Source organism: Artibeus jamaicensis, unplaced genomic scaffold, assembly GCF_021234435.1.
Source record: "Artibeus jamaicensis isolate MK-2021 breed Jamaican fruit bat unplaced genomic scaffold, CSHL_Jam_final contig_1998, whole genome shotgun sequence".
Taxonomy (NCBI): Eukaryota; Metazoa; Chordata; class Mammalia; order Chiroptera; family Phyllostomidae; genus Artibeus; species Artibeus jamaicensis.
Window position 1 is genome coordinate 17,992,688 of NW_026521407.1, and position 24,749 is coordinate 18,017,436.

Genomic DNA, 24,749 nt, shown 5'->3' on the forward strand with positions numbered 1-24,749 from the left:
CAGAAGAGATCGTATGTAACATTTAAGAGTAAGTTCCCCATCTTCATGAAAAATGAAACTTTGGCACGTGAACCACTGATCAATGTTAATAAGACATGGAGAAAGATATAAGATGGACCTGACCAAAAAAAATCAAACCTGAGTCTGATCTTACCTCTAGATTTTCAACTTAGCTTACAGAAAAACACAGAGGAATGGGGAAAATTTTAAATGACATCTGAAGTGCAGTCAGCCAGATCCAACACTTAAGAAATTTTGTAGGACATCTGGCCAAGATGGAAGTGTAAGTAGATACATTGTCCCTCCTCGCACAACCAAAAGAAGGACAACAAAAAACAACCAGAACTGTCAAAAAATCAAACTCTATGGAAGTCCAACAACCAAGGCATTAAAGAAACATCCAGACTGGTAGGAAGGGTGGAGAGAGGCAGCTGGGTGGAGGTGATGTGCAACAAGGCGGCAGCTGGCAGACCGTGTGGTCCCACATTTGTGTGCAGATAAACCGGGAGGAACAAGTCGGGAGTGAGACAGACCCTACAACCCAGGGTCCCAGCTCAAGGAAATAAAGTGTCCAAATCTTTGACTGAAAACACCTGTGGGGGTTGTGGGGGGCGGGAGAAACTCCCAGCCTCCCAGAAGAGTTCGTGGGAGAGACCCACAGGGTCCTAGAACATACACAAACCCACCCACCTGGGAATTAGTACTGGAAGGGTCCAATTTGCTTGTGGATACCCAGGGAAGTGACTGAAAGCTGACCGAGAGCTGAGCAAGCGGCACTGTTCCCTCTCTGACCCCTCCCCCACTTACAGTGTCACGTTGCAGTGATGTGGGTTGTCCCACCCTGGTTAACACCTAAGGCTCTGCCCCTTACTATGTAACAGGTGAGCTGAGGTGAAAAAATGTGGCCCAAATGAAAGAACATATCAAAGCTCCAGAAAAATACAAATAAGCGATGAAGAGATAGCCAGCCTATGAGGTGCACTGTTCAAAACACTGGTAATCAGGATTCATCAGTCAGAATCGGTTGAATTTGGTTGCAAATTAGATTAAAAAATGAAGGATATGAAAAGTGAAATAAAGGAAAATTTTGGGGGAAGCAACAGTGACCAGAAGGAAATCAATGATCTGGAGCAGAAGGAAGAAATAAACATTCAACCAGAACAGAATGAAGAAACAAGAATTCAAAAAAAATGGGAGGCTTTGGAATGTTTGGGACAACTTGAAACGTTCCAACATCTGAATCATATGGGGTGCCAGAAGGAGAAGAAGAAGAGCAAAAGTTCAAAACTTCAAAAAATAATGGAGGACTTCCCCAATCTGGCAAAAAAAAAAAAAAATAGATTTCAAGGAAGTCCTGGAAGCTCAGAGAGTCCCAAAAAAGTTGGACCCAAGGAAGCATACATCAAGGCACATCATAATTACATTACTCAAGATTAAAGATGAGAGAATCTTAAAAGCAGCAAGAAAAAAGGAGAGGGTTACCTACCAAGGAGTTCCCATAAGACTGTCAGCAGATTTCTCAAAAGAGACCTTACAGGCAAGAAGGGGCTGGAAAGAAGTATTCCAAGTTATGAAATCCAAAGACCTACATCCAAGATTGCTCTATCCAGCAAAGCTTTCATTTAGAATGGAAGGGCAGATAAAGTGCTTCCCAGATAAGGTCAAGTTAAAGGAGTTCATCATTACCAAGCCCTTATCATATGAAATGTTAAAGGAACTTATCTAAGGAAAAGAAGATAAAAAATATGAACAGTGAAATGACAACAAACTCACAACTATCAACTGCTGAACCTAAGAAAAACAAAAACAAACTAAGCAAACAACTAGAACACGAACAGAACTAGAGAAATGGAGATCACATGGAGGGTTATCAGCAGGGATGGGGAGGGGGGAGAAGGGGGGGAAAGGTACAGGGAATAAGAAGCATAAATGGTAGGTAGAAAATAGACAGGGGCAGGTTAAGAATAGTATGGGAAATGGAGAAGGCAAAGAACTTATATGTATGACCCATGAACATGAACTAAAGTGGGAGAATATGGGTGGGAAGTGGGGTGCAGGGTGGAAGGAAATAAAGGGGAGAAAAAAAATGGGACAACTGTAATAGTATAATCAATATAATATATTTTAAAACATTTTATAGGGCAAACAAATTTATTTAGAAGTGTATTGCAGGGATGAGAGAAGAGGAATTTATTAATTAAAAGAGAAGAGACACATGCACCCAATGCAGTGTGTGGTGGGCTTTGTTTGGATCCTGATTAAAAGAAAGCGACTAAAATAATCATTGATGAGACAAGGGAGGACTTTGAAACGCTGATTGGACTTTTGATATTAAAAATTTTGTTAATTTTCAAAAGGGACTATTAATAGAATTGTAGTTCTACTTTAAAAGAATCCTTGTCTTTTACAGGACATTTAGAAATGTTTACAGATGAAATTACATGATAATCTGGGGTTCGCTTCAAAATAATTTAGGTACCTGTGGAGGATGAGGGAAAGGAGAAGCAGGGGAGGAGACAGAGAAACCAACCGGGCTGGCCATGTGTTGATCATTGTCGAATCTCAGTATTGGATGAGTGTGTGTGAGTTTTTCAACTTTTGTATATTTGGTGCTGTCCATAATAGAATGTTAATAAAAAGTAAGTACTACTTTGTAAAACATTCTTAAAATTTTGTCGTTTTTTTTAAAGATTTTTGTTTGTTTATTTTTAGAGAGAGTGGAAGGGAAGGAGGGAGGGAAAGAAACATCAATGTGTGGTTGCCTCTCAAACATCCCGTCCTGTATTGGGGACCTGGCCCTCAAAACCCAGGCATGAGCCCTGACTGGGAACCAAACCAGCAACCCTTTGGTTTGCAGACCAATGCTCAATCCACTGAGCTATAGCAGTCAGGGCTAACAGTCTTAAAATTTTCGGAAACAGGCTTTCAGGGAATGGATTTCAGGTAATTAACCTTGAGCCCTTTCCTCTTGACCACACCTCATGAGTTCTTTCTCAAGGGGAGAATAGAATTTCAGAGAAAGGATGTTCAGAGGCCCATCTGCTCTTTCTGTTTTTGTGACCTGATTTCAAGGACCCAGATACAATTTCTGCACGGCAACTGGGTTTGTAGATGCATGGTATGGTGCCACCTTTGCTTTCCCAAATTGGTTCCTGCCACATGGCTTCCTTCTGGGACAGTCCCAGCAGGTGGTTCTAGCATCGAGGCAGGCAGTACATCGTATGCCCGCTGTGGATGAGTTTCCCTGCATCCTTGGGTTCACTGAAGTGATACTCCCAACAACAGGGTCTGTCTGGAAGTTTCAAGCTTTAAAAAAAGCACCCAGCCCTTGGCTGGTGTGGTTCAGTGGAATGAGTGCCAGCCTGCAAACCGAAGGGTGGCTGGTTCCACTCCCAGTCAGGGCACATGCCTGGGTTGCAGGCCAGGTCCCCAGTAGAGGGTACCTGAAAGGCAACCACACATTGATGTTTCTCTCCCTTTCTTTCTCTCTCCCTTCCTCTCTCTCTAAAAATAAATAAATAAAATCTTTTAATTTCCTTTGTCTAGTTATAAGTAAGTACTGGGGATGTAATGTAGGAGATGATGGCTATAGTTAACACTACCATAGGGTATAGTTGAAAGTTTATAAGAGAGTAGATCCTAAATGTTCTCATTAGGCGGAAAAAATTTAATTGTATCTATATGAAATAATATATGTTAATTAAACTTACTGTGATACTCATTTCACAGTATATGTAAGTTGAGTCATTATACTGTACCCCTTATCCTGGACAGTGTTGTGGGTCAATTATATGAGGTCTGTCTAGAAAAAGTCTAGCCATTGTTAATATAACGAGAAAGGTTTATGCAACAACCATCAATGTAACCTGGCAGCCAAGGAGAGTGGACTGGAATGCACATGTGTGAACAATGAGGACTTCACTGTACTAGTCAGTGGGGGTGGTAGATGTCATTGAGTGAGCGTGTGTACTGTGTGGCTGTTGCATTCAAAATGACTGAGCGATTAGAGCGATGAATCTGCATCAAATTGTGCATTAAGCTTGAACGTTCCTCTGCAAAAACTGTTTGGATGATTCAGAAGGCTGCAACCATGGGCAGCCAGTGATTGGCAGCTTCATCAGGACAACATGCCCACTCAAACATCACGTCTTGTGCAGAATTTTTTTGGCAAAACATCAGCTCACCCAGGTAACTCATCCCTCTTATGGCCCAGATTTGGTGCCCTGTGACTTCTGGCTTTTTCCAAAACTAAAATCACCTTTGAAAGAGAAGAATTTCAGACCATGATGAGATTCAGGAAAATACAACAGGGCAGCTGATGGTGACTGGGAGACCTATGTGAGGTCCCAATGTGCCTACTTTGAAGGGGACTGAGGCACCATTGTCTTGTGTACAGTGTTTCTTGTATCTTGTATCTTCTTCAATAAATGCCTCTGGTTTTCATATTGCATGGCTGGATACCTCCTAGACAGACCTCATATGTCAGTAAAATGGAAAGAAAAAAATAGAACAGGAAAAACAGATTTTCTTTGTATTTTCTGTTGATCTAAGACTGAGGCCCCCCAGATACTCTCTTAGAAAGCAATGTTCCTGAGTTGGGCCAGCCCCAAAAGGACATGTTAGGGTCTAGGGCAGTTAGGGGCCACGAGGGTGTCGATTATATATAGGCATTAGTCACCTCACTAACTGTTTGTCCTGGCTACCATGGCGAGTAGATTTTCCACTCCACTTACGCTTGGATTAGGGTGAGGCCAGACTTAAGCAGGAGCTCATTGTAAGGGTCACGCAAGGACAAGGAGTACTGCACCCTTAAATTGTGTGCCCTGGGCAGTCGGCTTGCTTCTAGCACTGCCTCACCTTGATGAGGCAGCACACTCCTGACGCTTCAGCTTCTCCCCTCACCTGTCCTGTTGCAACACATTCTCTCCCTCTCAGCGGAGCCGGCAGTGGTCTATTGTTAGGATGTAGTCAGAACTTGCTGCTCTGCCTCAAACCTTCCAGCCTCGCCATCTGCTCAGTAAGCCTGTCTTCCTCCCGACTTCCTCTAACACTTGCCATTCTCATGCTGCTGTTTCAACGGTGGCTTCTTTGCTGCCCCTCACAGGTGCCAGCCCTTTGTGCTCGCCGCATCACAGTTTCCTCCCTTCTCCTCTACAGATCCTTTTAGAAAGATCACCTTCTCAGTGCGGTTGTCCCTGACCCCCCTCTTTCACTATGCACCTGCTCACCCCTACACTCTTGATCCTCCTTCTGCGTTGATTTTTTTCCCTGCCCCATTTATTTACTGACTTCCTCCCCCCCCCGCCCCCAACCAAGAAGTGCCATGAGGGCAGCAGGTTTCATGTTTCATTCAAGGCTGTATGCATAGCACCTAGATCAAGACCTGTCACTCAGTCAACATTTGGACATTTGCGGGGTAGGTGACAATGCATGGGGGAGCCATTTCAGACTCCGCTTGGGCAGCTGGTGCCCCAGCCCGTACGTGACTCCTGGCCCAGCAGGCACAATGACCAGGTTTTGATCCATGGGCAAAACAATAGTGCTCCGCACCCAGAGAACACACTCCCCAAGTGCCTTTGTCTTTTTTGGCCTCGGCTCATCAGAAGCTTTGTCACTGGAAAACTAACAGAGCCCTATGCCAGAAAGGTTGGCTGGACCTTCTGGTTATTTCAGCTGTTTCCAAGGCTCTCTAGCAGGCGGCTTGGCTACGGGGAGGTCCCCAGGGAGCCAGGGTCAGGTGGTCAGGTGATGGACTCCCGGTTCTGGTTCAGACACTGTAAAGCACATCTTCAGGTTGCTTCAACCTGTTCGCTTCCCAGCCCTTCTGGGCAACAGCCTGCGTGTCGTTCATGCCACTTCTGTGAACACCTTTATCTAAAAACAAGCCTGGAACCTGAAGAGGAGCCAAAGTTTAGCAGACCCTGCAGTTCTGCTTTAAGATGGGGGTCATAAGAAAGAACAGGGATCATTGCAAAGCTAATTGGCAGCTCAAGTTCACAGTGCTGCTGTCCGAGGAGCAATGGGACGAGGGCAGTGGTTCATTTGTGCTCAGCCAGGATCTGTCCTAGTCGGCTCTGCTCCATGGAGCAGATGGGCCTGCCTCATGGAGTTTGTGGAGTCAGGTGGTCCAGCACCTTCCACCTCACTGGGAGGAGGGGGGAATGCTTTTACCAAAGGTGCCCCCCTTTTTCCTTAGCTCACAGGAGCATACCTTGCTAGTGTCTACTTTCTCTACTGAGAGGGGGAAGGTGGTGGGTAGAGAAAAAATTGGGGAAGTCACCCCAGATAAGGCTCTGAGCTCAAAGTCTCTCGGACCTGTTAAAAAGAACCCCCTCCCCATCTTCACTGAGGTATAGTTGACAAGTAAAATGTGTAGGTATTGATGCTGTATACTATGGTGGTTTGATTACGAAATGATTACTGCAATGAAGCTGATGAACACACACGTCAGTCCCCTCATGTATTACCATTTGTATTTTTTTTGTGGTGGAAACCTTTAAGGTCTACTCTCCGAGCAGATTTCAAGTTTGCTGTACAGTGTTATTAACTGCAGTTGCCATGCTGTACATTAGCTCTCCAGAAGTTACTCATCCTGCGTAACTGAAAGTTCGTGCCTTCAATCAACACTCGCCATTTCCTCCCTGGCCCTCGCCCCTGGCAAGCACCATTCTACCCTCTGCTTCTGTGAGTTCAGCTTTTCAGGTTCCACACATGAGTGCAATCAGGTGGCACATGCCTTTGTGCGCCTGGCTTATTTCACTTGGCGTAATGTTTGCTAAGTTCATCCAGGTTGTTGTAAATGACAGGATTTCTTTTTTTTTAAAAGTTGAATAATATCCCATTGTTTACATGCATTATATATACAGCACATTTTCTTTATCCATTCATCTACTGATGAACACTTAGGTTATTTTTGTACCTTGGCTATTGTAAAAAATGCTTCAATAAACACAGGCTGCAGGTACTTCTTCAGGGTAACTATTTCATGTCCTTTGGTTAAATGCTCAGAAGCGGGATTTCTGAATCATATGGCCATTCTATTTTTAATGTTCTGAGGAACCTCCATACTGTTTCCCATAATGTCAGCTTGGATCTTTATTTTTTTTTTCCCAGCTGGATCTTAATCAAAGTCTGAGGCTTGGAGTTCATTCTGAGAACGTGTGGTTTGCCTTTTTGTTGTAGTTTTTAAAAAAATAAATGGGGAAAGGATTAAAAGTCTCTCTTGAAGTGTGGGCATGAAGGATAATGCAATGGAGCACTGGATAAATTAGCTTATTTCTATTCTGTGAAAATATCACTACTTAATTCACTTTAAAAATCCTCAAAAGGCCCTGGCTGGTGTGGCTTATTGGATTGAGCACAGACCTGAGAACCAAAGAGTCACTGGTTCAATTCCCAGGCAGGGCACATGCCTGGGTTGCGGGCCAGGTCCCCAGTGTGGGTGGGGTATGTGAGAGGCAACCACACATTGATGTTTCTCTCCCTCTCTTTCTCCCTCCCTTCCCCTCTCTTTAAAAATAAATAAAATCTTATAAAAAATTAAATAAAAATAAAAATCCTCAAAGGAATGTTTTATTATGGAACCCTTAAGCAAAACAATTTACAGGGTCCTGCACAAATAACACCGCCTTTTTACTACATAAAGATCATAAGCATGTCATTCTGTAACATAACAATATCACACTCAAGCACACCATATGGCATTTTAGGTGACATGTTCAAGTTGATGTCCATCTCATGTGAGATACTCACGTACCCTATGCACCACACTCAGTGGACCCTGGACGTTCCACCTTAATTTTAGCTTCTTTCTTAAGTGAACTGGGTTTTTGGTTTTTCTGCGTTGAATCTTTCGGAAATGGATTAGTGACCAAGAATGAGGCCATCCAGTATTCCAAGCTAAGGAGCTGTAAGAAGAGAAGCTTCCTGTGGTTGTTGCTCGTGGTCAGAAGCCAGTGGAATGAAGCTGGGACTCACCCAGCAGGCCCACGAGGGTTTGCGAGGCGCCCCCCTTGTGCACCAGCTCTTTCTTCCAGATAGGAAAGAGCCTCTGGGGCCTCAAGATCAACAAATACCAGTTGAATCTAATTGACTTTGAAATAGTACCTCTCCTTTTAGAAAACAGAAAAAAAGAATTGCGTTTCTGAACAGTTGATTCATTGGCCTCCAGATGACCATGCCTGTTTACTTGGACTTGCTTTTTATGGTGAAGTGTGCAGCTGCCCATCTTTCTGAGTGTGTCTAGGTCTTCCCGAGTTTACATGCCCTCAACGGGCCCCATCCTTGCACATTAGCCACGGGGCTGGCTTTGCCAGCCGTGTACTCCTTCTCCAGGTGGCGGTCACAACTGGAGGTAGAGCCGCCATAATCCAGCCCTCATTGCCCCTTCACATGTTACAGCCTGGTTCTCCAGCCTTCGCCAGCATTTGGGTGTTCAGCTGAGCTTTTTATCTGGTCCAGAGTTTCAAGCCTTTCTCTCCTTACTAACTGAAAATTTAGGGCTTTTAAGTAAACTTGAGGTGATCATTTTATTTTATTGTATGGTTCCCATTTGCAACCCGTGTTGAAAGCGTAACCTTCAACTCTGCCTTTCAAATCCGAACCTGATTTATTGCTTTTGGGCTTGCCCACTGAAGCTGCGTCACCTCTGGTTAGGTTATGCACCCGTTAGGTTTGTCATCTCCAGTTGGGTTAGTTTTGTCCGGGAACAAGAATCAGGATGTTTTCCTTTTCTGAGCATCTTGGTAATGAAAGTGTGATTCAGAGACCAGTAGTGTAGGACTTTCTGGGGAGCTCGTTAAACATGCAGAGCCCAGAAACCAGCCTCACCCACTGAGCCTGCATTTCGGTAAAATCCCTGGTTGATTTCTATGTACCTCAAAGCATGAGAGGCACTGGCTGAGCGTGTCTTTAGATCTGCTTATTAAAAATTACATTGTCAAGATGTAAAAGGACACAATTCCATCAAGAAATAAAACATTGGTTCCTACCATTTTATTATGAAACAGTTCAAAGACATGGTAAAATGAAGAGTCTACAGTGAGCCGCCATAGGCTCTCCACTTAGATTCTACCATGAACTTATTTATTTACATTTCCCCTCCCCCCCATGTTTTGGTTGTAAATTTTGTATAGAAATGTTTGTTTGCAGCCTGCCTGTTCGAAAGGGTCGTATCTTGTAATCGGGTTCTCACCCTCCCTCCTCAGTGAGGAGGAGTCATTCCATCAGGATCGTCCTCAGTGAGTTTGATAATGTCACAGTGGGAGACCTTCTTGTGAAGCAGGGGAGCATGGTGGGTGGCAGAGTGGGGTGCTGGCCTTGCCCCATCCAGAACACTGGGCCTCAGCATCCTCATGTATCCAGCGAGTGGTTTGAGAGGGATGTTGCTCCCACCCTGCGATTATAGGCTCATTGCAAATGCTGTTGTCGTCACTATTTCTCAGGTGGAGAAACTGATGAACCAGTTAAATAGTTGAATAACTAGAAAAACATGTGCTGGCACGGAAAAATGCTTATTTCCTAAGCTACTGAGTACAACACAGCTGCACTGGCAGTTTTCACTCTGTTTTCTTGTCAATTTTTGTTCTTTCAGGAAACCTTACAGAAACATGAAGCCCTCAACCACCTGGGACTCAGAAACTCATCGGGGGCTGACTGCAGCGTCGAGAACGCCCAGGTGTTCTGCAGATGCGAGGTCCGACCCTGCACTCACCAGCTGGAGTCCTGACCAGATGCAAGGCTTGTGCTTCGGCTCTGACATCTCTGAGCACCGAGGGGTCACTTTCTAATCGGCCACAGGGCAGTTGCTGACACTGATGTCTGCTTGCTTCACACAGCCAGTCATCTTAGGGAGCTGTAGTGGGGAAAGTCAAAGTCGGGGGTGCAAGTTTCCCGACTCTCTTGAATTTAGGATTCTAGATCAGGGACTCATTTCCACAGCCCCCAGCACCGCCACCGCCTCCGGAACCCTGGGCCTCAGCATGCTCATCTTTGCAGTGAGTGCGTTGGAATATCTTCATGCAAAAACACTGATCTCCGGGAACTCCCTGCATTGAAAGTGAGCAGAAGGGGACTCTACGAGAAGTCTCTAGTGGTGGCCCACTATCATTCCATATCGCCATGGCCTGGCTGCTTCTAAAGGTTTTATTGGTGGGGGTGACTTTCTTGGGATGTCTTTATCCTCTTGTGAATTTTTGCTTCAATGAGGAAACAAGAGGCCAGAAACCAAATTTCATGATCATTTTGGCAGATGACATGGGGTGGGGTGACCTGGGAGCAAACTGGGCAGAAACGAAGGACACTGCCAACCTTGATAAGATGGCTGCCGAGGGAATGAGGTGAGTCTGAGGATGCTAACTCGCCTTCATTTTGGATGTGTTACTCTGCCTCTTTTGAGGGGAGGGGGAGGCACAGAGCATTTAAAAGGCAGTTTACTGGTCCATGTTGATTTAATTGTATGATTGATTAGTTTGGGGTGAAGGCAGTACAGCCTTATAGAGAAATCCAGGACGAGTCTGTGGTCCATCCATCTATCCGTTTGTTCTGCCATCTGATAACATTCAGAGTCTATGTGTTAGCGAGGAGGTAAAAAGCCTCGCCCTCCAGGTACGTCCTGTCTGGTGTGCAGACAGGTTCAGTGGAAAGTAAGGATTAGGACCCAGTACAGGATCTGCATCAGGAATTTTTGGAGTTCCTGGGAGGGTTTGGAACCCAGCCTGGGGGTTCAGGGGAGAAGGAGACCTTTGAACACCTGAATCACGAAGGCACAGAAGGCAAGGTGACTGAGGTGACAGTACTCACGAGGCACACTTACCACACAGGGTCTGCAAAGGTGAGGAGTGTGCACGTGAATGGATGGAAGTGTTCATAATAATTTTTGTTCAAATGCATAGCCCCCCTCCCCACATAAATAGAGTACAAGTGTCAGTGTTCAACCCTTGGGGTTTTCTTCTCGGGCTGACCTTGACCCCGCTGGCCGGCTCAGATCCCATCTGCCCTGGGTTGACTCCTCCTTCTGGCTCAGTGGGGTCACTCCAGGCTAGGGAGGACCAGGCTGGGGCATCTTGTATCCTGGAGCTTTTCCCTGAGGTGCAGGCCCTTGGGATCCCTGCATGTGGTCACTTGAATTTCCAGTCCGTCCTCCTCATCTCAGCCAAGGTAGACTTTGTAGAAACGCTTCTCTGCTTCCAAGCCTTCAGAGTCATTTTGTGTCCCTAAGGATAAAATCCAGACTCCAAGCAGCAGCTCACAAGACCAGCCCGTGCACCACACCAGTCTCTGCACGGCCCCTCTGGCCTGCAGCTGCCATCAATCAGCTTGCCTTCCTCTTTCTGGGCCTCACCCGTGTGATCAGTCCTTCCTGGTACCAGCGCTGTCCACTTTCTCCATTTAATTCGTTTCTACTCGCCCTTGGGTTCCGATTCCATATGAGGTCCTCGGGAAGGCCTGCTCGGGTGTCTCAGGTTGACTCTCCCATCACCTTGCTGCTCTCCATGGTGATCATTTAACCATCTGACCACCTGGCTTGGGTTGAGTAGCATCCTCCCCAAATTCATGTTTACCCAGAACCTCAGAACATGACCTTATTTGATAAGAGGGTCTTTGCAACTGTAATTCCTGAAGGATTTTGATAATGCCATATAGGATTTAGGGTGGGCCCAAAATAATGACTAGTTTCCTTATAAGGAGAGGAGGGGACACAGGGAGACACACAGAGGAGAAGGTGACATGGAGATGGAGGCGTCGGCACGCTAGGAGTACCAAGGCTGGCTGGCAACCACAGGAAGCTGGGAGACAGACATGGACCCAGTTCTCCATCTGAGCTTCCAGAAGGAACCACTCTTGTAGACATCTGGATTTCAGAATTCTCACCTCCTGGACTGGGAGAGAATCAATTTCTGTCATTTTAAAATACCTAGTTTGCAGCTGCAGGAAACTCATACACCTCAATTCTAGCTCTGGGCTTCAGGAAGAGAAACGCCTTCTCTATTCTTCCCAGCCCATAGCACAGCGCTTGCACATAGTAGGCAATTTGTAGATCTTTGTTCATCAATAAGTGGGTTTTAGGAGTTCATGATGCCTCAAAATGTCCCCTCCAATTTGACACATAGGGATTTTTACTGGAGAAGAAGTTAACCCATACCACTTACCAAATGGTCAAAGGGAAATGGGTTGCCAAGTGCTTAGGAACTTCTGCTTTCAGTGTCCAGTGGGTCAGTGGGGAAATGGCAGGCCCATTATTTACACTGACTTTTGGGAAGCCCTGTCCTTTCTAGGAGCTGTCCCACCTGCGTGCTCTCACCCTGAGCAGAAGGGGCCTCTCAGGGACCAGATCCACACACAGTCTGGTGGGCTCTGCTATTTCTTTCTTCCATGAATGAGAATATTTTCTCCGTGTGAGCCTTGTGACAGCCCGGCAGACAGCCCTCTGGCCTGAGGCTTCTCACTGCACTTTGTTGACAGGAAGGCGGACTTCCTGTGAGGCCCGGATTAATCTCTCCCTGGCTTCTCCCCTGCCTGCTCATAGCCAGTGGGGATCGTGACCTTCAGAGAGAACTCTCGTCCTGCCAAACAGGGTGACTTGGGAACATATCTTTTGTCTTTAAAAAAAAATGAGCATCTTCGTGTCGCAGGACTCACACGACAAATTGCTGTGGACTGGATGGCTTAAGGCGACACAAATTTATCCCCTCTGAATTCCAAAGTCTGGAAGTCCTAAATCAGGATGTCTGGCCAGGTTGATTCCTTCTGGAAGCTTTGAGGGTGGATCCGTTCCTTGCCCTTCTCCTCTGTCTTCTGGTGGTTGCTGGCAATTTTTGGCCTGCCTTGGCGTATAGAGACAGCACTCCATTGCCTGCCTCCGTGGTTACATGGCATTCTCTCTGCATGTGCACGTCTAAGCTTCTCTCTTTTAAGGATGCCAGTCATTGGGTTTAAGACCCATCCTAATCCATTGCCACCTCATCTCAACTTGATTACATCTGCAAAGACCCTCTTTCCATATGAGGTCACATTCATAGGTTCTGGATAAACATGAAATTTGGGGAGAGAGGAACTGTTCAACCCCGTACAAATAGCTATACTACATATACTTTATAAAGTCTTCAAAGCAGCAAACATCTATTGGGCACCTGCTATGCTGCAGGCTAGGTTAGGGACAGAGGTAACGATGGCCTCCAGTGCTTAAACAATGCCTGGCTTCTGGTGGGACCTCAAACGTGTTTGTTCGACTCCTGGATCTAACTTGCTGGACATACGTAGATAAGTTTACTGCAGCATGGGGTCTGGAACCAGTCTGTCCAGTTCTGTCACTCACTAGCTCTGAGACTCTTGGCTCACACATAATACTGAACTTTCCTGGGCCTCAGTTTGCTCATCTTTAAAATGGGACAAAAGTGGCCTACTTCATAGGGTCATTTTGAGGAGGAAGTGAGTTAAGTCATATAAGGCAGTAGAAGAGTCCCGGCACATGTCGGTGCTTGGTGGCTGTTAACTCTTACCGTCCCCCGTGACACTGGCTCTGCTGCCCTGCTTTCCGCCACGTCCCCCTGCCCTCGCTGGCCCTTCTCTGTGCCCTGATCCCCATCCCTTCTCAAACTGGGCCGTAGAACTTGGCTGCCCTCTTAGAATCGGCTTGATCCCACCATCACGCATACTTAGTTTCTTCGTTGTTGTTGTTTCAACCTGGCCATGACCCATGCAATCTGCCAGACGTGTGGACCGCATAGGTACCGCTCACACCGCAAGCACTGCCATCACTGTTGCAGAACAAAGGAATCCTTGGGAGGAGAAGAGAACTTCCACTGTCTCGGTTTTGGTGTCCTCTCTCAGGGTTCCTCAGCCCCACCTACGTGGAGATGGATAGGATTGGGGTCCAAGACCTCAGGGCTTTGAGCTCATTCTCAGTATCTTAGAGCATCCACCTCGCATATCACATAGGGGAAACTGAGGCTCAGATTTGTGAATTGGCTTGCAATGTGTTCACTTTGCACCTTGAATTCTCTTCCTTCCTGCTTCACCTCTTCTCTGCCAGCAATTTAATTTTGTGTAAAGTCAGTGCTATTGCTAAGAGTTATAGGCAGGGGCTTAGCTGGAAATCAAAGCTCAATATTGAACACTGGAAAGTCAGAGGCTCTCAGGGACTTGAGGCTGTTTCTAAAAAGGGCCTCAGCAAGGAAGGAGTTGAACTGTCAGTTCGGTCAAACACCTGATTTGATTTCTGTTCTCGGCATTGGCTTTTGCAAAAATTCACCCATCCTGTCACCTTTCAGGATTTCCTCAGCCATCCCGCTACCCTTGGGATTCCACAGTAACCACAGGAAGGTGAGAACCAGGCTGGCACTCGGAACTGCAGGGAACGGTGATGCGGTCTTGCAGTCTGGTGGAGGCCATGAGCGTCAGAGCAGAAAGGACCCTCTTAAAGAGACTTATGTTGGGGGGGGGAAGAGAGAGAGAGAGAGCGAGAGAGAGCAGGCCCCCCACCATGTAATCCCCTTCCAGCTTTCTCCCCCTCCCCACAGTAATTCAGATTCAGGGTGGAGGGCCCTCATCAGGGAGACATCCTCTTGTCCTGTGACCTTTGTCATTAACTCTGAAATGTGTGATTTGTGAGATCCCAGCCTATCTTTTCCTTGTAGGCTCTCAGCATTATGGGCTGGACAGTTTTACATCCTTGCTCTTGGGTAAGGAGGTCAGGTAGACATAAACGTCATGTGATGCCCACCTGGGCCAAGGTGAAGTCTTTAGAAATGGCACTGCAGCCTTTCACCTCGTGGCTCTGTTTAATAGATGGGGACACAGAGGAACACGATGATCTAGATGGCAGCTAATCTTAGAGAAAAGGAACTGAAATATTAACCAGTGAGGTCTTGGTGCCAGCTTGCTTCACAACTGCATGTTCAAAATAGCCTGTCCAGTGGATATCATTCATTCCCCGTTCCAGTCTCCCAACTACATTCATTCAACAATGAATTTCTGCCAAGAGCAGATCATGAGGCTAAGGCCGCGAGACCTCAGCCAGCTCTTCCCCTCAGAGGCTTACAGTCCGGTGGCAAATAAAGACCAGAAAACAAGCATTTAGAATGCAGAAGGGCGATGGGCTGCCGGGGTAGGGATTCCTGACGTTTGTCCCACCTTTAATAACCTGAGTCGACATCCTAGGGGCTGGAATGAGCACATTATTTACAGATGGGTCACAGTCAAGAATGAAGAAAGCTTCACGCTGGGCTTCTCACCTTTGGGTGGTAAAGCTCAGAGTAAAAATCATGTTAAAGATAGTGCCGTGGGACAGTAAGAAAGGCCAGTTCTCCAGAGGGAAGCCAATTAATCTGTTAGGACCTGAATGCCGAGACCTTAAAGATGAGTAGGAATTGGCTAGATGCAGAGGGGGAAGGAGTGTTGTAGGCAGAGGGAAAAGCATGAACCAAGACCCAGAACTGAACGGTGACCCATTCACTCAGCAGGTACTCCTAGAGCCCCCCCCCAGGTACTGTCTTAGGTACTGGGAATATATATGATCCAAACAATAAAAAGCCCTCACTCCCCTGGGGCTGGCTTGCATTCTGGTGGTCGGGTGTGGCTGGGACAGGGAGTGTAAAACTAAGCGCGTAGACAGGCAGCTGGCGAAGGGCACCGTATGTGCACTCAAGTGTTTGGACTAGATCCTGAGGGCAGTGGGGCCCCCTGAGCACTGACGTCATCAGCTGCATTTGAGATAGATCGTCCCAGCTTACTCGGGGTGGTCCACTCTGGTGGCGTGGAGGCCAGGAGGCGCATGTCGTAGGTGCCTCCTGCGTGGCTTGGCTCCGGCTTGTGGCCGTGGGGAGAAGTGTCCGATCCGGGAGGCACTGAGATGCCTGTGCGTGCATCGCGTTTTCACGTTCCTTGCGTGTGTCCTTCCTAGAGTGTGAACATGCACATATTCACAAGGAAAATGTGAAGAGGAAAGGAAAAAATTGCCCAGCATCATGCCAAGGTCAGCTGTTAGGAATCTTTTTTTTTTCTTTGCCAAGATCAAGAGTATGGGTAGATGCATGAATGAATGAAATGAATGAATGAGTAAACAAAACACACAAACCTTGCTATTTGTTGCCACATTTGCTTGTAATTCACAAAGGGCCCTAATCCTGGATACCTCAGTTATCCTGCCTAATAACCTCCCGAGGGGGGGCCTTGGCTGCCTTCCCATTTCACAGAAGGAAACACGGGGGCTCGGGTCGAGCTGGTGTGTCTCAGCCCCAAGTTAGCGTTTTTCTAGTTCTCACTTCCCACCCCTGTTCTTCTATCCACAAAGGCCACAGCGAATGATTTTAAAACCCTAGTTCCACCTCCAACCCTTTAAATTATGAATGGAGCAAAGATAGTTTTTATTCCAGTCACATAGCAATTTAGAGAGTTGCCCCATCATCTATTTTAAATTCCTTATAAATGAAGGCTGGACACACTTATCTTTGCAATGTTATGTCTCTCTAGGGCTCTCGGGGTGGCGTTTTCAGCGCTAACGCTCCCTGATTCTAATACACGTAATTTATGCAATGGCAAGTTGCTTTGGTTTCCGTCTGGCTGTGTCTTAATTTAAGCTGATTTTCCTGTTAACAGGCTGCTGTAATGTCTGGCTGTGTGTTTCCAGCTTTGCTTGACAATGCATTTTCAGACTTTAATTAGGACCCCTGTTGGTGAACTGGCCTGAGCCTGCCCAGATAGATCTGGAGAAAAACAAAAGACGCTTTCCAAATAGCAGGGCCATTTTATTACTTATTAATTAGTCCCTGCCAAATGGAGACAGGGGTGGGTGCAGGGGAAAGGTGACATGCAGGTCAGTTCATAGGGCTGCGTGGGATGTGGTCAGGTGGGTGGTTTTTTTTTTTTTGAGAGGAGTACAGTCAGAGCTCTCCAAAAACTTGGGAATAAAGGAAGTGAGATTGTTTCTGAGAGTTGAGCTATGAACTTTATCACACAGCCGGGAATGAATCGAGCCCTAGAAACATCGGCTCAAGCGATTATGTGGTAAGTGGACTAACGTGTTTTTTCCAATCAAACGACATGGGCCTCTCTCTCTTCCAGTTTGGTTTGTTCATCCACCCGATTTTGCTGGAGCAGCTCCATCCCAGCAAGGCGCTGTGCTTGGGACTGGCTTTGCGACTCCAAGCCCCATCCTCACAGAACCACCAGTCTGGGAAGGAGCTTAAAGCTACACCTCGCTGTAGAATTGTGCTGCAGCTGTTTCCAGGGTGACGGCACCGACGTGGCCAAGGAGAGACCATAGTCAGGACAGTCAGGAGAAGCGGGCCAGTGGGCTCAGGGTTGCCGCGTATTTTGGGCACTGCTTAGGTGTGTTAGCTTGGGCTGCTGCAACAAATACAACAGAGTAGTAGCTTGAACAATATACGTTTATTTTTTTTAGTTTAGGAGGCTGGGAAGTCCACGGTCAGGTTTTGCTAATGGCCTTCTTCCTGGATGGCGGAAGGCCAGCTTCTCCTTGTGTCCTCATGTGGAGGGTAGAGCGAGAGCTCTGGTCTCCTCACCTTCTTAAAAGGTCACTCATCTCATCGTGGGAGCTTTACTGTCGTGACCTCCTCTAAACCTATGACCCCAAAGACCCCGCCTCCTAATACATCCTTTGGTATTTCCGCATACGAATTTTGTGGGACACAAACATTCGGTCTGTGGCACCGGGGAGAGGAAATGATGGTCATCAGTTTTGAGCATCCCAGATCCACTGGCAAAGTCAAGCCACAGTGGACAAAAGTCTCTTAAGCTTAGCGACTGTAGGACTTTTTCTTTGCTCCATTTCAGTGCCCTTAGTCTTAATTAACTGCACACTCGCCAAGGCAAACTTCAGATTCTGATTGCCTGTGTAATTTGTGACCACTGACACTGGTTCCTGTGCCCGCCCCTGGAAGTCGGTTGGGAAATGGGCATCCTTGTGTCTCTGTCTGGCTCACAGGGTTGCGTGGAAGTGAGTGTGACACCAGTGAGTGTGGGGCAGGGACCAGGCGCAGGAGTCACGTGGAAGAGCCGGGGAGAATGGGCGGAGGCACCACAGGAAGACACCCCTGATGGTGGACGGTTCTAGTAAGTGCTCCGATGTTGTCAGGCAGACGGCTACGTTCAGGCATGTAAAGAAAGGCTGCAGAAGATTCACATGCTCTAGAAGTCAAAGTCAAGACCCATCCTCCCAGAGGGTGAGGAAAGGCTCCGTGACAGTGGTAGGGTTTGAAGGATGGGGGAGTTTGGACAAGGGCAAGATGAGGGGCAAGCACTCTGGGCCGAGGCCCGGCGGAGCCCAGCTGTTGCGCCCGAGAGCTGGGTGCGGGATGTGAGATCTTCCTGGAATTAAGAGTCCCGTTGGGCTGACCCCTGGGCCTCTACAGGGTGCTGTATTAGTTTCCTGCTGCTGCTGTGACAAAGGACCACAGACCGAGTGGCTGTGAGAGGTTTATTTTCACGATTCTGGAGGCTAGAAGTTAAAAATCAAGGTGTTGGCAGAGTTGTGCTCCCTCTGAAGTTCTGGTGGACTTTTTCCCTGCCTCTTCCAGCCTCTAGCAGCCTCAGGCATTCCTCAGTCCGAGGCAGTGTAACTCCAGTCCTTGCCTCTGTGTGTCTGTCTGCACGTGGCATCCTCTCTGTGTCTCTCTCGTAAGCACACCAGTTACATTGGGTTAAGGACCCTCCCTGCTCCAGGATGACCTCGGCCTCACTCATCTCTGCAATGACTATTTCTAGATAAGGTCACATTCTGAGATATGGGGGTTAGGACTGCAACATAGCCTTTCGGGGGACACAGTTCAGCTCAGAGCAGGCAGCAGTGGCTCAGAAGGCTGGAGAGGCAGGGTGCACCAGAGCAGAGGAGGTAGTGGTGGCCAAGCAGAAGGAAGTCACTGAAAACCGGGGCTGAGGGATGGCATGCCTCATCAGTGTGCCCTCATGGTTGGAGAGAGTTAGCTTGGCGTCATGGAAAGTCCCCGAGAAGTGATTTAGGTGAGGGACAATGACCATGTTGATGGCATCCTGGGAATGGCAGGATCTGAAGGACTCCGGGGGCTGGCGCAGGCACTAGAAGACAGACTTGAGCCCATGTGACCAGGAAGGGAGTGGATGCAGGCTTTTGGAGGCAGGACTCAGCTTGGTTCCGTGCACGTCAAGGCCAAGTTAACCTGCAGCGTGGGTGTGGCAGTGAATTTGATGCCCATGTAATGTCAATAGCAACTCACCCCTGGGATTCCAGCCACTCATTCCCTGCCCACTGCTCCCCTACCGTACCTGGGATGTTCTTCTTTTCCCCAGTAGCTAGTTATGGCAGTAATCATGTTGGCTACTGTGAACTTTAAAAGAACCTACTCTGTATCTCAAGCTCCGCTCAGTGCTTCATATGCATCATCCCATTAAATCCCTGAAATAACCTGGTGATGGTCATACCCACTTTGTGGAGGGAGATAATGAGATTTAGGTTAAGTTACCTGTTTAGTCTCACACTCCAGGGAGCTGGGGCTGGGTTTGACTCCAGCTTCTTTGCCCACACTTGCAGCCTCCCTGCAACTGCTTCCTGTAACACTTTCTTTCTATTTCTTGCACAGGGCTCATCCTATTTTTCCTTATCCAGATATGTCTTCACACTTTTGCCAAAGTATTAGCTTCCTGATGCAAAAGGCTGTGGCTTCTTTCCTGTAGCTGCTTCTGCTGTGGGTGACTGCCTCAGCTCACAGGCGGCGGGTTTGAGGTGACAGGTGGCGTGCACATCTGTCTGCTGGGAGGCAGAAAGACGAGTGAGGGAAGAATGTCCAATCTGGTTTCAGTGTCTGCATAACCAGCCGCTGGAGAGACAGTATCTTGGTGACCGCTGAGAATCCGGCTGAGCAAGCCAGCGTCCACGCAGGCTAGGCTGTCCCACCAGACAGGAAGAACTGTGTCACCAATAGAGCACAGGACCCCCACTGCTGACTGTGGAGAAACAGCCTTCCGGAGGTCTGGAACGGGACCCCGGGGTCGTTGGTGGGACTAGGCAGACACCCGTGCTCTTGCGGAACTCCCTTCTAGACGGGGGGCTGGGCAACAAGCACGGGGACAAAGTCCATGAACAAGAAGAGGTCAGAGATGATGAGGGCCAAGGACAAAACAGAGCCAGGGATGTGGCAGACAGTGGTCAGGTCAGGAGAGGCCTTTCCAAGGTGAAAGGAGAGCCGAGACCCCGATGACAAAAAGGGCCAGCCACATGGAGACTAGAGCAGAGCTTTGCAGATGGGACATTACAAGGGCCTGAGGCGGGAGCTAGCCTGTGGTGTTCCAGGAAGAGCAATTCTGGACAGTGTAGCTAGGGGGAGAGAGTGGGCAGCAGGTGTTGGGTGGGGTCTAATCACCTGGGTCAGAGAGTCCCCACATGTCCCATGATGACACCTGTGCCCCTTTCCACCGAGGCAGTTGGAAGTAGACAGCCATGGGCTTCAACCAGGATGCTTGGTGCCCCTCCCCAACGGCCCCCTGCACATTCTGCCCTAAGGGGATCTCTTTCCTTGGGTTATGCAGGGCACAGACAGCCAGGGCAAGACTGCCCTGGAGCTGCCAATTGCCCAGGGCCCCACCTGGCCTCCCTGAGGCTGAGAAGAACCTGGTCTCCATACACCTGTAACCCACGTGGTCCCATTGTGAGTTCCAGCTCCTGGGCCGGAGGGCACCGGTGGAGGGCCTGTAGATCAGGATAATAATGAATTTGGATTTACTTAGATGGCCATGAGAACCCATTAGAGGGTTTCCAGCCAGGAATTAATGTTAGCTGGTAAGAGTTCTTAAGGTTACTTTGTGTGACCCATGGGAGGTGGCAGGGGAAAGGGGAGCTGGGAATTGGAATTGTAAGTGGGGAGCGAGGCAGCGCACCCAGCTGGACAGATGGGCACTGTTTAGCTCCAGACCGCAGTGTGAGTGGTGCTGAATGCTCTTCCGTTGCCATCTTCAAATGCTTGGTAACTTTTGAACAGAGGCCTGAACGTCTTCATTGTGCACTGGGCCCTGCAAATCGGGCAGTCGCTCCGACTGCGGTGGGTAGAGAGGTGACAGCAGCAAGCCTGGGGAGCTCACACAGAGTGACAGATTCCACACAGAGTGAATCTGGGGCGGTAGTTGTTCATGACTTCACGCATGTACAGTGCTTCAAGAGGTGCCTGGGTGATAGACGGGCTTTACAAGCATCAGCTGTGAGAGCAGTAAGAGTTATTATAAGGACCATTTTGGAGCGGGAGGTGGGAGGGGCCTTGTGCTTTAATCTCAGGGAAAGAACAGAAGAGGCAGGGCAGGGACGGGCGTTTTCCTGGGAGCAAAGTGTGAGCCCCGAGGGGGAGCTCGGTTTGGAACTCTCGGGGCGGCGGCTGCCAGCCACCTGCAACAGCGAGGGCCCTGGGTTTCAGTTCCAGGAGTCTGACCACCGCCCTCCCTGTGTGACCCCACATCTGGCAGGGGTAGAAGGCCAGAGCTGCGAGCCGGGGTGCCCCTGAGGCCTGGGGGAGGCCCGGCCCGGCACGTGTGAAGTCAACAGTGCATATCGCCGCACACACCTTCCCTGTCCTCGTTCTGTCGGATGAAGACATCACGCAGCCTGCTTCCAGGAGCGTGGCTTCGGGGCCAGCATAACCAGACAGGCAGTGCTGGCCTCTCACAGTGCACTGTCATTGCTCCCGATGCTGTCCCTTCCTTGCCATTTGTCACCTTGAAAATAACCATGTTCTGGGACGGAGGCCCAGGTCTGTTTAGCAAGACTTGTGATGTTGTACAGAAGCCAAGAGGACAGTGGCATTATCCACTCAGCACACACCGGGTGGTGCCCACTCCACAACAGAGCGGGGCATCGTTCCGGCTGTGTATTGCCAAGTAACAGACTACAAAACCGCCTCCCAACGTTAGTAGCTTCCATCAATAGCCATTTTATTACACCTCACGATTTTGTGGGTGAGGAATGCAGGCATGTCTTGGCTGGGCAATTCTTTTTTTTTTCTCATTGTTTTGACAAAGGTCAGTCCATGGAATTCAGCAAGTAGATGGGTGGGCGTCCCAGGTGGCTTCACTCATGTGTCTGATCTCCAGATGGGGTCATTGGCCACAGCACCTACAGATGTCCTCTCTAACGTGGCGGTCTGGGGCAGTCCAGCTTCCCCGCTATAGCAGTTCACAGAGTATTTCAAGGGGAGAGGTGGAAGCTGCCAATCCTGTGAGGCCAGAGCCCAGAAAATAGCACAGTGTCACTTCTACATTATCCTAGTGGTCAAAACAGTCACCCAGCCAAGGGGAGGGGACTCACACCTCACCTGTCATTGGGAGGCTTGCGGAAGAATCTGTGGCCATCTCTACACTGCCCTGAACACCAACATGAAGAACTGTGGGTCAGCGTTATAGAGGGTTATTGCCAAAGGCAGTATAATTACATAGAGAAGAGGGGTGCTGATTCTGTGCAGGCGTGGGGGGCAGAGGGAGTACAGATAGCTTGGGGGAGAAGAGAGTCAGGGTGGAGGACGTGGAGGTGGTGACATTTCAGTTAGGTCATGAAGACAGCTGGGACTTGTCAGTCAGGATGAGGGAGGCCTTCCCAGTAGGGGGAGCGCCATGGGCGCAGACACAGAGGTAGGGGAGCACAGTGTGTGGAGGACTGGGGACGCAGATGAGCCCGAGGAAGCAGGCAGGCAGAGACCCTGACCACAATAAGAAATTGTGTGGTCAGATTTGCACTGGAGAGAGACCTCTGCATTCATGTGGGGCACGGGGTTGCAGTGGCAGGAAGACCAACCTCTTGTAATAATTTTGACTCTAGTTCCTAAGTACCTCTATTAAGACAGTGACAGTGGGTGACAGAGAGGGGACAGGTCCGGGAGCCATTTAAGGAGGCAGAACGAGTAGAACTTGGTGAGCGGGCTGACATGAAGGGGGGTGTGAGAGTGAAGGGGGTGTAGTGCACAGCGTGGAGACTGTAGTTAACAACACTGTATTTTATATTTAAAACTTGCAAAGAGAGTGGATCTGAGAGTTCTCATCACGAGAAAAAAAATTTGTACGGGAGGGGCTGGATGTTAACTTACTGTGATCGTTTCACAACATAGACACGTGTCAAATCATTACATCCTGTACCTTACCTGGATACAATTACATCTCAGTAAAAATGGAAAACGAAGAAAAACATTTTTCCACGTGACCATAATCAAGAAAATGAACAGTAATTCCCTAACAGCATCTTATATTCAGTCAATATTAAATTCTTCTAATTAACCCCTGAATGTGTTACGTTAGCTTGTTTGAACTGGGATCCAGTCCAGAATCATGTATTCCATTTGGTTACGCCTCTTAAGTCTTTTTGAATGTACGGTATCCCCCTTTCTGTCCAGTTTTCCCTCAGATAGTGACCTTTTGAGAGAGATCGACCAGTTGTCTTGAGAATGTCTAGAGATTGGCTTGTGAATTATTTCCTGGTAGTGTCGAACAGCTTGTTCTTCTTTTAGCTATATTCTATAATCTGGAAATCAGGTGCAGAGGTCTGATTACATTGAGGTTAAAGTTTCTGGCAAGAATCTCTGATGTTATGAACGTCATATTGCATCCCATCAGGAGGCACACAAGGTCAAGTTGCCTCATTGTTAGTGACATGAAGTTCAATCATGTTCCTCGAGGGTAGGAAAATGGCTAAACTTTTTTTATATTTCTCCATAGTGTCTGAAAAAAGAGCTGGGTCTATGGTAATGGGCAGCAGATACAGTCAGTTCTTGTTATTGGCAGTAGTTACACACTATAAAGTGTCTGGACAGTGAATTAGGGAAGACCGGGCCACTGCTTCTAGGGGAAATACAAGGTTAGGTTCCTGTGAGCCTCTGGCCACATTTTCATCAACTAATCAGCACAGACCCTTGTTTTATGTTTCTTTTTAAAAGCACCTTATTTACTACACATTTTTGATTCATTAACATTGAACTCACAGCCAACAGCACTATATCACATTCCTGAGTTAAGCTTCTATAACACATGTAAACCATGGCAGTAAACAGGCAGTGAGGAGGAGGACACGTTCTTACCGTTTGAGGGCCGACCTCAGCTGAGAACACGCGTGTTCTTGGGTGACTCACCTTTTTCAAAGATCTGCGTGTATGTCTGTATAACCACTTCAGAGCCACTGAGTATCGATTTGGGGGTTACCAATAAACTTAGGAAATATGGAATCTTTGGATAATGAGGATTGATTGAATATGTTGGATTATATCACTGAGAATCACCTGTGTGACCTTGGGTTCGTCACATTGCCTCTCTGGACTTCATTCTGCTCACCTGTTTTGCTACTGAACCATGCGAGAGCTTTCTCCCAGCCCTGGAATCTCCGGAACTGAGTGACAGTGGACTTTTCTCCTGGTTTGTCTTCCTGTGGTTGGAGAGATCTCGACGGCTTTCCTTTTTCCCTGCAGGTTTGTGGATTTCCACGCAGCTGCCTCCACCTGCTCACCCTCCCGGGCTTCGCTGCTCACTGGCCGTCTGGGCCTTCGCAATGGAGTCACACACAACTTTGCGGTCACCTCTGTGGGGGGTCTTCCGCTCAACGAGACCACCTTGGCCGAGGTGTTGCAGCAGGCCGGCTATGTCACTGGGATGATAGGTAACACCGGCGCCCCGCAGCCCGGACCCCCGTCTGCCACCGCTTTTCCTAGGCTGGCTGCTTCGTGTCTGTGTACCCCTAACATGTTCCTGCCTGGTCTGCTCACGTCTACATCGTTGCTGATTTCTTGCCATATAAG

At 48.1% G+C, this 24,749-nt stretch overlaps 1 protein-coding gene across 5 annotated transcripts in view; it reads left to right on the forward strand.

Annotated features, from left to right (window-relative positions):
- ARSG (arylsulfatase G) overlaps window positions 1-24,749 on the forward strand; it is a 120,255-nt gene that overhangs the window by 29,572 nt on the left and 65,934 nt on the right. For all 5 annotated transcript variants that reach the window (XR_008389737.1, XM_053655566.1, XM_053655583.1 and 2 more), the window contains exons 2-3: window positions 9,593-10,337; window positions 24,423-24,610. Coding sequence is in view for 4 of the 5 variants with exons in the window: in XM_053655566.1 (XP_053511541.1) it covers window positions 10,120-10,337; window positions 24,423-24,610 (406 nt within the window). In the remaining variant the exon portion in view is untranslated. The remainder of the gene's footprint in view (window positions 1-9,592; window positions 10,338-24,422; window positions 24,611-24,749) is intronic.